At 37.5% G+C, this 14303-nt stretch overlaps 1 protein-coding gene across 4 annotated transcripts in view; it reads right to left on the bottom strand.

The window, feature by feature from the left end:
* Nucleotides 1-10108: 10108 nt before the first annotated feature.
* The window catches only part of GHR (growth hormone receptor), a gene marked incomplete at its 3' end in the record, with an annotated part of 275896 nt that continues 271701 nt past the window's right edge, over nt 10109-14303 (bottom strand). For all 4 annotated transcript variants that reach the window (XM_079915975.1, XM_079915974.1, XM_079915976.1 and 1 more), the window contains one exon: nt 10109-13142. In XM_079915975.1, coding sequence (XP_079772101.1) covers nt 12165-13142 — 978 coding nt within the window. The remainder of the gene's footprint in view (nt 13143-14303) is intronic.

Here is a 14303-nt window from a genome sequence, read left to right as displayed (position 1 = left end):
TCCATGTTGCTGCAAATGGCATTATTTCATTCCTTTTTATGGCCAAGTAATATTCCATTGTATATATGTACCACATCTTCTTTACTCATCTGTCGATGGACATTTAGGTTGCTTCCATGTCTTGGCTATTGTAAATAGTGCTGCAATGAACACTGAGGTGCATGCATCCCTTTGAACCATGGTTTTCTCCAGATATATGCTCAGTAATGGGATTTCTGGATCATATGGTAGCTCTATTTTTAAATTTTTAAGGAACCTCCATACTGTTATCCATAGTGGCTGTACCAATTTACATTCCCACCAACAGTGTGGGAGGGTTCCCTTTTCTCCACACCCTCTCCAGCATTTATTGTTTGTAGATTTTTTGATGATGGCCATTCTCTCTGGTGTGAGGTGATACCTCATTGTAGTTTTGATTTGCATTTCTCTAATAATTAGTGATGTTGAGAATCTTTTCATATGCCTCTTGGCCATCTGTATGTCTTCTTTGGAGAAATGTCTATTTAGGTCTTCTGCCCATTTTTTGATTGGGCTATTTGTTTTTTGTTTTGATATTGAGCCACATGAGCTGTTTGTACATTTTGGAGAATAATCCCTTGTCAGTTGCATCATTTGCAAATAGTTTCTCCCATTCCATGGGTTGTCCTTTCATTTTGTTTATAGTTTCCTTTGCTGTGCAAAAGATTTTGAGTTTAATTAGGTCCCATTTGTTTATTTTTGTTTTTATTTACATAACTGTAGGAGACAAATCGAAAAAGATATTGTTGCGATTTATGTCAAAGAGTGTTCTGCCTGTGTTTTCCTCTAAGGGTTTTGTAGTATCCAGGCTTACATTTAGGTCTTTAATCAATTTTGAGTTTATTTTATGTGTACTGTGTTAGAGAATGTTCTAATTTCATTCTTTTACATGTAGCTGTCCGGTTTTCCCCACACCATTTATTGAAGAGACTGTCTTTTTTCCATTGTATAGTCTTGCCTCTTTGTTGTAGATTAATAGGCCATAGGTGTGTGGGTTTATTTCTGGTCTTTCTATCCTGTCCTATTGATCTATATTTCTGTTTTTGTACCAGTACCATACTGTTTTGATGACTGTAGCTTTGTAATATAGCATGAACTCAGGAAGCTTGTTTCCTCCAGCTGCGTTTTTCTTTCTCAAGATTGCTTTTGCTATTCAGGGTCTTTTGTGTCTCCATACAAATTTTATGATTTTTTGTTCTAGTTCTGTGAAAATGCCATTGGTAATTTGCTAGGGATTGCATTGAATCTGTAGATTGCTTTGGGTAATATAGTCATTTTCACAGTATTGATTCTTCCAATCCAAGAACATGGTATATCTTTCCATCTGTTTAGTTTTTTTCATCAGCATCTAATAGTTTTTGAAGTACAGGTCTTTTGCCTCCTTAGGTAGTTTTATTTCTAGGTATTTTATTCTTTTTGATGCAGTGGTAAATGGGATTGTTTCTGTAATTTCTCTTTCTGATCTTTCATTGTTAGTGTATAGAAATGCAACAGATTTTTGTGTATTAATTTCATACCCTACAACTTCACTGAATTCACTGATGAGTTCTAGTAGTTTTCTGGTAGCATCTTTAGGATTTTCTATGTACAGTATCATGTCATCTACAAACAGTGACAGTTTTACTTCTTTTCCAATTTGGATTCGTTTTATTTCTTTTTCTTCTCTGACTGCTGTGTCTAGAACATCCAAAATTATGTTGAATAACAGTGATGAGGGTGGACATCCTTGGCTTGTTCCTGATCTTAGAGAAAATGCTTTTAGCTTTTTACAGTTGAGTATGATCTTAGCTGTAATTCTGTCATACATGACCTTTATTATGTTGAGGTATGCCCACTTAATGGAGAGTTTTTATCATAAATGGGTGTTGAATCTTGTCAAAATCTTTCTCTGCATCTACTGAAATGATCATATGGTCATATTTGTCCACTTGTTAATGTGGTGTGTCACACTGATTTATTTGGGGATATTGAAAAATCCTTGCCTCCCTGGGATAAATTCCACTTGATCATGGTGTATGATCATTTTAATGTATTGTTAGATTTAGTTTGCTAGTATTTTGTGGAGGATTTTTGTGTCTATGTTCACCAGTGATATTGGCCTGTAATTCTCTTTTTCTGTGGTATCTTTGTCTGGTTTTGGTATCAGGGTGATGGTTGCCTCATAGAATGAGTTTGGGAGGGTTCTTTACTCTGAAAATTTTTGGAAAGGTTTCAGAAGGATAGGTGTTTACTCTTCTCTAAATGTTTGGTAGAGTTCAACTGTGAAGCCATCTGGTCCTTAACTTTTGTTTGCTGGGAGTTTTGAAATCACTGATTCAATTTCAGTACTGGTAATTGTTCATATTTTCTATTTCTTCCTGGTTCACTATTGAAAGATTATAAGAATTTGTCCATTTCTTCTACATTGTACATTTTATTGGCATATATTTGCTTGTAGTAGTCTCTTATGATCCTTTGTATTTCAGTAGTGTCCATTGTAACTTCTCCTTTTTCATTTCTAATTTTATTGATTTGAGCCCTCTCCCTTTTTTTCCTTGATGAATCTGGCTAAAGGTTCATCAATTTTGTTTACTTTTTCAAAGAACCTGCTTTTAGTCTCATTGATCTTTGCTGTTGTTTTCTTTGTCTCTATTTCATTTCATTTTTTTTTTTGATTGGGGTATAGTTGTTTTACAATATTGTGTTAGTTTCTACTGTACAGAGAAGTGGAGTTCCCTGTGCTATACAGCAGGTTCTCATTAGTTAACTATTTTGTACATATTAGTGTATATATGTTAGTCCCAATCTCCCAATTTATCAGCCCCACTTTCCTCCCTTAGTGTCCATACATTTTTTCTCTACATTTGTGTCTCTATTTCTGCCTTGCAAACCAGTTCATCTGTACAATTTTTCTAGATTCCACAAGTATGCGGTAATATACGATATTTGTTTTTCTCTTTCTGACTTACTTCACTCTGTATGACAGTCTCTAGGTCCATCCACATCTCTACAAATGACCCAATTTCGTTCCTTTTTATGGCTGAGTAATATTCCATTGTATATATGTATCACATCTTCTTTATGCATTCATTCCATGACCTGGCTATTGTAAATAGTGTTGCTATGACATTGGGGTGCATGTGTCACTTTTTTTTTTAGTATCTTTATTGGAGTATAATTGCTTTCCAATGTTGTGTTAGTTTCTGCTGTATAACAAAGTGAATCAGCTATATGCATATGTATATCCCCATATCCCCTCCCTCTTGCGTCTCCCTCCTACCCTCCTTTTCCCACCCCTCTAGGTGGTCGCAAAGCACCGAGCTGATCTCCCTGTGCTATGCAGCTGCTTCCCACTGGCTATCTATTTTACATTTGGTAGTGTATATATGTCAGTGGTACTGTCTCACTTCGTCTCAGCTTACCCTTCTCCCTCCCCGTGTCCTCAAGTCCATTCTCTATGTCTTTATTCCTGTCCTGCCCATAGGTTCTTCAGAACCTTTTTTTTTTTTTTTTTAGATTCCATATATATGTGTTAGCATAAAGTATTTGTTTTTCTCTTTCTGACTTACTTCACCCTGTATGACACAATCTAGGTCCATCCACTTCACTACAAATAACTCATTTTCATTTCTCTTTATGGCTGAGTAATATTCCATTGTATATATGTGCCACATCTTCTTTATCCATTCATCTGTCGATGACACTTAGGCTGCTTCCATGTCCTGGCTATTGTAAATCGTGCTGCAATAAACATTGTGGAACATGACTCTTTTTGAATTATGGTTTTCTCAGGGTATATGCCCAGTAATGGGATTGCTGGGTCATATGGTAGTTTTATTTTTAGTTTTTTTAAGAACCTCCATACTGTTCTCCATAGTGGCTGTATCAATTTACATTCCCACCAGCAGTGTATGAGGGTTCCCTTTTCTCCACACCCTCTCCAGCATTTACTATTTGTAAATTTTTTGATGATGGCCGTTCTGACTGATGTGAGGTGATACCTCATTGTGGTTTTGATTTGCATTTCTCTAATGATTAGTGTTGTTGAGCATCTTTTCCTGTATTTGTTGGCAATCTGTATATCTTCTTTGGATTAATGTCTATTTAGGTCTTCCACCCATGTTTTGATTGGGTTTTTGTTTTTTAATATTGAGCTGCATGAGCTGTTTGTATATTTTGCAGATTAATCCTTTGTCCATTGCTTTGTTTGCAAATAGTTTCTCCCATTCTGAGGGCTGGCTTTTTGTCTTCTTTATGGTTTCCTTTGCTGTGCAAAAGCTATTAACTTTCATTAGGTCTTGTTTATTTTTTTTTGTGGTACATGGGCCTCTCACTGTTGTGGGCTCTCCCGTTGTGGAGCACAGGCTCCAGACGCACAGGCTCAGTGGCCATGGCTCATGGGCCCAGCTGCTCCGTGGCACGTGGGACCTTCCCAGACTGGGGCATGAACCCACATCCCCTGCATCAGCAGGCGCACTCTCAACCACTGCGCCACCAGGGAAGCCCCTTGTTTATTTTTGTTTTGATTTCCATTACTCTAGGAGGTGGGTCAAATAAGATCTTGCTGTGATTTATGTCCAAGAGTGTTCTTCCTACGTTTTCCTCTAAGGGTTTTACAGTGTCTGGTGTTACATTTAGGTCATTAATCCATTTTGAGTTTATTTTTGTGTATGGGGTTAGGGAGTGCTCTAATTTCATTCTTTTACATGTAGCTGTCCAGTTTTCTGAGCACCACTTATTAAAGAGACTGTCTTTTCTCTGTTCTATGTTCTTGCCTCCTTTGACATAAATTAGGTGACCATATCTGCATGGGTTTATCTCTGAGATTTCTATCCTGTTCCATTGATCTATATTTCTGTTTTTGTTCCCATTCTGTACTGTCTTGATTACTGTAGCTTTGCAGTATAATCTTAAGTCAGGGAGTCTGATTCCTCCAGCTCTGTTTTTTTACCCCCCTCAAGATTGCTTTGGCTATTTGGCGTCTTTTGTGTCTCCATATAGATTTTAAGATTTTTTTGTTCTAGTTCTGTGGAAAACACCATTGGAAATTTGATAGGGATTGCATTGAATCTGTAGGTTGCTTTGGGTAGTATAGTCATTTTCACAGTATTGATTCTTCCAATCCAAGAACATGGTATATCTTTCCATCTGTTTGTATCATCTTCAGTTTCTTTCATCAGCATCTTATAGTTTTCTGCATACAGGTCTTTTGCCTCCTTAGGTAGTTTAAACCTAGGTATTTTATTCTTTTTGTTGCAATGGTAAATGGGAGTGTTTCCTTAATTTCTCTTTCAGATTTTTCATCATTAGTGTATAGGAATGCAAGAGATTTCTGTGCATTAATTTTGTATCCTGCAACTTTACCAAATTGATTGATTAGGTCTAGTAGTTTTCTGGTGGCATCTTTAGGATTTTCTATGTATAGTATTGTGTCATCTGCAAACAGTGATAGCTTTACTTCTTCTTTTCCAATTTGTATTCCTTTTATTTCTTCTCTGACTGCTGTGTCTATGACTTCCAAGACTATTTTGAATAATAGTGGTGAGCATGGACATCCTTGTCTTGTTCCTGATCTTAGCAGAAATGCTTTCAGGTTTTCATTATTGAGAATGATGTTTGCTATGTGTTTGTCATATATGGCCTTTATTATGTTGAGGTAGGTTCCCACTGTGCCCATTTCTGGAGAGTTTTTATCATAAATAGGTGTTGAATTTTGTCAAAAGCTTTTCCTGCATCTATTGAGATTATCATATGGTTTTTATTCAATTTGTTAATATGGAGTGTCACATTGATTGATTTGCATATATTGAAGAATCCTTGCATCTTGGGATAAATCCCACTTGATCATATTGTATGATCCTTTTTATGTGTTGTTGGATTCTGTTTGCTCGTATTTTGTTGAGGATTTTTGAATCCATATTCATCAGTGATATTGGTCTGTAATTCTATTTTTTGTGACATCTTTGTCTGGCTTTGGTATCAGGGTGATGGTGGCCTTGTAGAATGAGTTTGGGTGTGTTCCTCCCTCTGAAATTTTTTGGAGGAGTTTGAGGAGGATGGCTTTTAGCTCTTCTCTACATGTTTGATAGAATTCACCTGTGAAGCCATCTGGTCCTAGACTTTTGTTTGTTGGAAGATTTTTAATCACAGTTTCAATTTCATTACTTGCAATTGGTCTGTTCATATTTTCTATTTCTTCCTGGTTCAGTCTTGGAAGGTTACACCTTTCTAAGAGTTTGTCAGTTTCTTCCAGGTTGTCCAATTTATTGGCACAGAGTTGCTTGTAGTATTCTCTTATGATGCTTTGTATTACTGCAGTGTCTGTTGTAACTTCTCCTTTTTCATTTCTAATTTTATTGATTTGAGTCCTCTCCCTCTGAGTCTGGCTAATGGTTTATCAATTTTGTTTATCTTCTCAAAGAACCAGATTTTAGTTTTATTGATCTTTGCTATTGTATTCTTTGTCTGTTTTTCATGTATTTCTTCTGTGGTCTTTATGATTTCTTTCCTTCTACTAACTTTGGGTTTTGTTTGTTTTTCTTTCTCTAGTTCCTTTAGGTGTTAAATTAGATTGTTTATTTGGGATTTTTCTTGCTTCCTGAGGTAAGATTTTATTGCTGTAAATTCTCTTAGAACTGCTTTTTCTGTGTCCCATAGGTTTTAAATAATTGTGTTTTCATTTTCATTTGTCTCTAGGTATTTTTTGATTTCCTCTTTGATTTCTTTAGTGAGCCATTGGTTGTTTAGTAGCATATTGTTTAACCTCCACATGTTTGTGTTTTTTTTTACATTTTTTTCTTGTAGTTCATTTCTAATCTCATAGTGTTGTTGTCAGAAAGATGGCTGATATGATTTCAATTTATTTAAATTTACAAAGCTTGTTTTGTGTCCTAGAATGTGATCAATCCTGGAGAATGTTCCATGTGTACTTGAAAAGAATGTGTATTCTGCTCCTTTTAGAGGGAATGCTCTATAAATATTGATTAAGTCCATCTGGTCTAATGTGTCCTTTAAGGCCTGTGTTTCCCTATTGATTTTCTGTCTGGATGATCTATTGATGAAAGTGGGGTTTCAAAGTCCCCCACTAGTATTGTGTTACTGTTGATTTCTCCTTTTATGGTTGTTAGTATTTGCCTTATATATTGAGGTGCTGCTCTGTTGGGTGCATATATACTTACAATTTTTATATCTTCTTGTTGGATTGATCCCTTGATCATTATGTAGTGTCCTTTGTCTCTTGCAAGAGTTTTTAAAGTCTATTTTGTCTGAGATGAGTATAGCTACACCAGCTTTCTTTTGATTTCCATTTGCAATGAATACCTTTTTCCATCCCCTCTCATTGTCTGTATGTGTCCTTAGATCTGAAGTGTGTCTCTTGTAGACAGCATATATATGGGTCTTGTTTTTGTATCCATTCAGCTAGTCTGTGACTTTTGGTTGGAGCATTTAATCCATTTACATTTAACATAATTATTGATATGTACGTTCTTATTGCCATTTTGTTAATTATTTTGTATTTGTCGGTCTTTTCCCTTCCTTTCCTCTTCTCTTTTGTGATTTGATGGCTAAATTTACTGTTGTGTTTTTATTCCTTATTCTTTTTTTGTTTGTGTATCTATTGTAGATTTTTGGTTTGTGGTTACCATGAGGTTTTGATATAGCAGTCTCTATATAAAGAAGATTGTTTTATGTTGCCAGTCTTTTAATTTGAAATGCATTTCCAATGTCCTGCATTTGTACTCTCCTCTTCTCATGATTGCTGGTTTTGATATCATATTTTGTGTGGATAATTTCCTACCTTTATATTTGCCTTTTCCTTTTGTAATATTCTTGTTTTTAGTTGTGGCCTTTTCTTTTTCTTTTTCACTTAGAGAAATTCCTTTAGCGTTTGTTGCAAAGCTAGACTGGTCTGGTGGTGCTGAATTCTCTTAGCTTCTCATTTTTGTAAAGCTCTTGATTTCTCCATCAAATCTGAACAAGAGCCTTGCTGGCTAGTGTATTTTTGGTTGTAGGTTCTTCCCTTTCATCAGTTTAAATATATGGTGCCACTCCTTTCTGGCCTGTAATATTTCTGCTGAAAAATCAGCTGATAACCTTATGGAAGTTCCCTTGTATGTTATTTGTTTCTTTTCCCTTGTTTCTTTTAGTATTTTCACTTTGTCTTTAATTTTTGTCAGTTTGATTACTCTGTGTCCCAGTATGTTCCTCCTTGGGTTTATCCTGCCTGGGACTCTCTGGGCTTCCTGGACTTGGGTTACACTTTCCTTTCCCATGTTAGGGTATTTTTCAGCTATTGTCTATTCAAATATTTACTCAGGTCCTTTCTATCTTCTCCTTCTGAGACTCCTATAATGTGAATGTTGGTGCATTTAATGTTGTCTCAGAGGTCTCTTAGATTGTCCTCATTTCTTTTCATTCTTTCTTCTTTATTCTGTTCCACAGCAGTGATTTCTACCATTTTGTCTTCCAGTTCACTTATACATTCTTCTGCTTTATTTATTCTGCTATTGATTCCTTTTAGTGTATTTTTCATTTCAGTTGTTGTATTGTTCATCTATGTTTGTTCTTTAGTTCTTTTATGTCTTTATTAAATATTTCTTGTATCTTCCTGGTCTGTGCCTTTATCTTTTTCTGAGATCTTAGATCATCCTTACTATCATTACTCTGAATTCTTTTTTGGGTAGATTGCCTGTCTCCACTGAGTTGTTCTTCTGGGATTTTAACTTGTCCCTTTCTCTGGGATATAGTCCTCTGCTGTCTCATTTTGTCTTTCTGTGATTGTGGTTTCCATTCCACAGGTTGCAGGGTTGTAGTTCTTCTTGCTTCTGCTGTCTGCCCCCTTGTGGATGAGGCTGGTCTAAGGGGCTTGTGCTGGTTTCTTGGTGAGAGGGACTGGTTCCAGCCCACTGGTGGGCAGAGCTGGGTCTTGTCCCTCCTGTGGGCAGGGCTGTGTTAATGGGTGTGTTTAGTGGCCAGCTGTGGGCTTAGGAAGACTTTAGGCAGCCTGTTTGCTGATGGGTGGGGCTGTGTTCCCACCCTGTTGGTTGTTTGGTCTGAGGCATCCCAGCACTAGAACCTATTGGCGGTTGGGTGAGGCCAGGTCTTGGTGAGAAAATGGTGGCCTCCAGGAGGGCTTACGCCAATGAGTACTACCCAGAACTACCGCCACCAGTGTCTCTGTCCACACAGTGAGTCACAGCCACCCCCTCACACACCCCCAACCCCCTCCACAGGAGACCCTCCAATACCAGCAGGTAGGTCTGGCCTAGGGTCTTATGAGGTCACTCTTTTTCCCGTGTCCTGGTGCTCATGAGACATTGTGTGTGCCCTCCAAGAGTGGAATTTCTGCCTCCCCCAGTTCTGTGGAAGTCTTGCAGTCAAACCCTGCTGGCCTTCAAAGCCAGGTGCTCTTGGGGCTCCTTTTCTCAATGCCAGACCCCCAGCCTGGGTAGCCTGATGTGAGACTCACAACTTTCACTCCTGTGGGAGAACCTCTGTGATACAATTATATTCCAGTTTGTGAACTGCCCACCTGGTGGGTATGGGATTTGACTTTATTGTGATTGCACCCTTCTTGGAGCTGGAGCCTCCAATGGGGGAATCTCTGCTTTGTGGCTTTACTGCTCTTAGGCTCCTACACAACCTACCTAAACAGCTTCCCTCCCAGACTTGACTTCTTATTGGCTTCCCATTATGACAAGGAGCTAGTCTGACAAACTGACTTGTTCTAATGTGTGAATGGTAGAGGGAGAACTGTTTACCCCTCCCCTCTTTCTAGGCAACATGCTCAAGCTCTCCCCATGTCACAAACACCCCCATGTACATCATGCATGCTTTGATGCATCCAAAATAAGGCTCTAAGAGTCCAGGCAAGCCAGCAGGATATTTTTGAGCTGGGCTTGTGTTTATTCAAAATAAAAAAAGGGTCGGAGCGGTCTTCTCTGCTCTATATTTCAGCACAGAAAAAAATCTTCACACACATTGCTACTGTGTTTAAACGAACTGTGCTATGCTCCCCTTACAAGGAGAAGAACTGAGTATGCAGTCTGATTTAGGGTGCTTTTCCTGTGGGTGTTTGACAATAGAAGCATACCATCACAAATCCAAGAAAATAAATTTATTAAACTTTGAAGGAAAAAAATCCACAGACATAAAGAAAGTTAAATATAAACTGCAGGACACAACTAGTCATACTAGTGAATAATGGCTTGTGTGGCCAGCAAAGTACCAAAATGACATTCGGAGACCGATTGAGGTATTTAGCTATTTTTGGCTATAGAAATGTTGTCAGCCTATTGTAAAATAGTAAGATAGTTTTCCCAAACACACAGTTTTAAGTTGAATTAGGTTCTACATTGATGAAACTGTCTATGAAACTAAATTATGTAGCTCTTAGAGAAAACCGTAGCAGCAAGGTAGCAGAAAATCTATTAAACATCTATTACAAAGTAACATGTTGAACTTTAAACACCCAATTCTAGCTTTTCACTGTCCTTCCTGCAAGAAAGAGGGAATTTAAAATCGCCAACCATTAAGCTTGTTTCCTAAAAAGGTATGGCAAATACTATTTAAGTTAAAGCTAACTTTAAAGTTTTATTAACCTTTAAAAAATACTTAAGTGAGAAGCCTTCTTGAGTGAGATGAGTCTTCTTTTTTTGACAAACCTTTTGAGGAGCAATCCCAGTGCTCCTATGAATGATGTTTAGGTTATTAAGATATTGAACAATAACTTATAATTTACTCAGGCTGCTTCTTTTTCTTCTGACTACCCGCTTTAAGGCCAATCCACTCAGAGGGGAAGTAAAAAGTGATGAAACTTCTTTTATTTAAGTAAATCCTATAAAAGATTTGGTAAGGAAGAAAGTTTCTGCTATGGGTTTAAATAAATTTTTTAGTTATCTTGGGGATTTAAAATCTTGTTTTTTCTCTTTTTTTGCTACCATGAATAATGAGTATGTGTCTGGCTATAGGCTGTGAAAGAAAAAGCTTTTTCTTGAACTTTTATTCCATGATCTGGTTAACTTCACTTCGACCAGCTTCAACTTACAAAATGCTTCTTGTACCTATTCCTTCCTTAGGTAAATATGAACTAAGAGACACTGTGGCCGAGGTTCTAAGGCTTGACTCTCATGATCTGAGTGCACTAAGAAACTCCTTCCCCGTGCACTGCAGTGATTAAGCATTCTGGGTCAATAGGAACCAGCTATGATTTCTATTCTCTTAGTATGCAGTGCTCTGACATGAACCAAAACTTGGGTAAGAAAAGCCTTTTTGTTCATTTGTGTTGTGGGTTTTTTTTTTTGTTTTTTTGGGTTTTTTTGGTTCATGATAAGTTGATCTGTGCAAACATTTTAAAGTTTTCTAAATTAACAAATATCTGTTTACAAATTCAGATAAGATGAACACATTCCAATAATGCAGCTAACTACAATCATTTTAGAATCATTTAAAGAGTTTTAGGAGGTATAAAAAGGGCCTTGTAAAAAACTAGTTTTTCTTCAGGTGCGTTGACCAAAGCATTAAACCAGCTTTAGACTGCAGTTACTACATTCTTTAGATGGGTCGGCATGAGCTACAGTACACCGTGTATAGTGTAATAGAAAATAGCCATGCTTAAAGTGTAAATTATTAAAAATACCTTTATCCATTTTATGTCAAAATAAATGTTTTACATATCCAAACTATTTCTTGTCTTCTTACCTAAAATTTTAGTTCCCAATTATTAAAAAAAACTTAGCCTGTGCTATGATTTGCATTCAATCGTCCTGAACTGCAAAAGCCACCTGATTTTTCGCTTTTTCAAAAAGCATGATTAACTATAGATTAAAAAACATAGCCATTCAATGCTTAGTAGCACAAAATTAACACCCACAATAACAAGACAATCACTGCCACTAAACAGTCTTTGAGACAATTCTTTAAAATATTTACAATTCACAACAAGAATATCTATCTGATGAAGGGTTCTTCTTCTTTTTCTTTAATATCATGTTTCAACACTTCAGGAAAAGCCATTTAGAATCCGTATCCCCCACCCTCAACTCCCACCCCCCTCCAAAAAATGTTTAAACATTGTTTTGGTTTAAGCATTCATTCCCTAGCCAACTCTTTGCTAGAGTAAATAGGTAACTCATTAAATATGTAGCTCATGGGAAATCGAAGAAAAGCTACGGCATGATTTTGTTCAGTTGGTCTGTGCTCACGTAGCCACATGATGAGAGAAACTCTTTGTCAGGCAAGGGCAGGGCAGTTGCATTGAGTACGAGGCCCTGTGGAGATTGTACTATATGAATGGAGGTATAGTCTGGGACAGGCAACTCAGAACTTGGAACACGTTCTGCTGTCCCAGACCTCCCAGCAGTAGTGGTAAGGCTTTCCGTGGTGATGTAAATGTCTTCCTGGTTAAAGCTTGGCTCTACATGTGATTCAACCTCGACATGAGGGGCCAGGGCGATGCACTTTTTAGCATCTGCCTCACAGAAGTAGGCGTTGTCCATGATGAAGCTTGCTTGGCAGGGTGAGACGACTTCTGGATGCATGTCACACTGGGAGATCCCAGCCTTATTCTTTTGGCCCGGGGAAAGGACCACACTCCCTGCTGGTGTAATGTCACTTACCTGGGCATAAAAGTCGATGTTTGCCAATGAACTTGGATTGCTGAGCTGTTGCTGTATATGGCCAGCTTGATGAGTTGACTCAGTTTTGCCAATAAGAAGTGATCTTGGTTTGTTTTCCTCTCCTAGGATAACACTGGGCTGATGGCTAGCAGGGGTAGCATCATTCGATGGTGAGTTATTTAGATTCTTCTGGTCAAGGCACAAGCGATCTGCTTCCCCTTTCAACCTTTGTGGCTGAGCAACCTCTGAGGTACCATCACACATGTCATTGGCATTGAAATCAGTCTCCAGAATGTCAGGTTCATAACAGCTGGTACGTCCAGAGTCGTCATCCTTTGCCCCAAGGATATTAAGTGATTTTTCATGGTCATTGCTTAGAAGTCTGTCTGTGTCTGATCCTTCAGTCTTTTCATCAGGGTCATCAATATCTAGCTCAATAAATTCAACCCAAGAGTCATCATTGTAGAATTCGTGTTTATAGTTGTCATGAATGGCTAAGATTGTGTTCACCTCTTCTAATTTTCCTTCCTAGGAAATAGAAAATGAAGATCTATGAAAAACTCACAACAATTAAGTGATATAATAACATTCAGAGACTAATTAGTAACAAAACCACATTAGTGAAGAACTTTTCTTTCTTTCTTTTTAAAAATTCTTTTCTATTATGGTTCATCACAGAATACCAAACATAGTTCTCCATGCTATACAGCAGGATGTTGTTTATCCATTCCATATATAATAGCTTGTATCTGCTAACCTCAACCTCCCATTCCATCCCTCCCCCAACCCCCTCCCCCTCAGCAACTGCAAGTCTGTTCTCTATGTCTGTGAGTCTGTTTTTGTTTCATACGTAGATAGGTTCATTTGTGTCATATTTTAGATTCCACATATAAGTGATATCGTATGGTATTTGTCTTTCTCTTTGACTTACTTCACTTAGTATGACAATCTCTAGTTGCATCCATGTTGCTGCAAGTGGCATTATTTCATTCTTTTTTATGACTGAGTAGTATTCCATTGTATATATGTACCACATCTTCTTTATCCATTCATCTTTCGATGGGCATTTAGGTTGTTTCTATGTCTTGGCTATTGTGAATAGTGCTGCTGTGAACATAGGGGTGCATGTATCTTTTTGGATTAGAGTTTTGTCTGGATATATGCCTAGGAGTGGGATTGCTGGATCATATGGTAATTCTATTTTTAGTTTTCTGAGGAACCTCTATATTGTTTTCCATAGAGGCTGTACCAACTTACATTCCGACAGTGTAGGAGTGTTCCCTTTTCTCCACACCCTCTCCATCATCTGTTATTTGTAGAGTTTTTAATGATGGCCATTCTGACTGGTGTGACGTGGTACCTCATTGTAGTTTTGATTTGCATTTCTCTAGTAATTAGCAATGTTGAGCATCTTTTCATGTGCCTATTGGCCATTTGTATTTCTTCTTTGGAGAAATGCCTATTTAGGTCTTCTGCCCATTTTTCAATTGGGTTGTTTATTTGTATATTTTGGAAATAAAGCCCTTATTGGTCTCATTGTTTGAAAATACTTTCTCCCATTCTGTAGGTTGTCTCTTTGTTTATGGTTTCTTTTGCTGTGCAAAAGCTGGTAAGTTTGATTAGGTCCCATTTGTTTCTTTTTGTTTTTATTTCTATTGCTTTGGGAGACTGACTTAAGAAAACATTGGT

The sequence above is a fragment of the Stenella coeruleoalba genome, assembly GCF_951394435.1.
Source record: "Stenella coeruleoalba genome assembly, chromosome: 3".
Classification (NCBI taxonomy): domain Eukaryota; kingdom Metazoa; phylum Chordata; class Mammalia; order Artiodactyla; family Delphinidae; genus Stenella; species Stenella coeruleoalba.
This window is presented reverse-complemented; position numbering and strand designations above follow the sequence as displayed.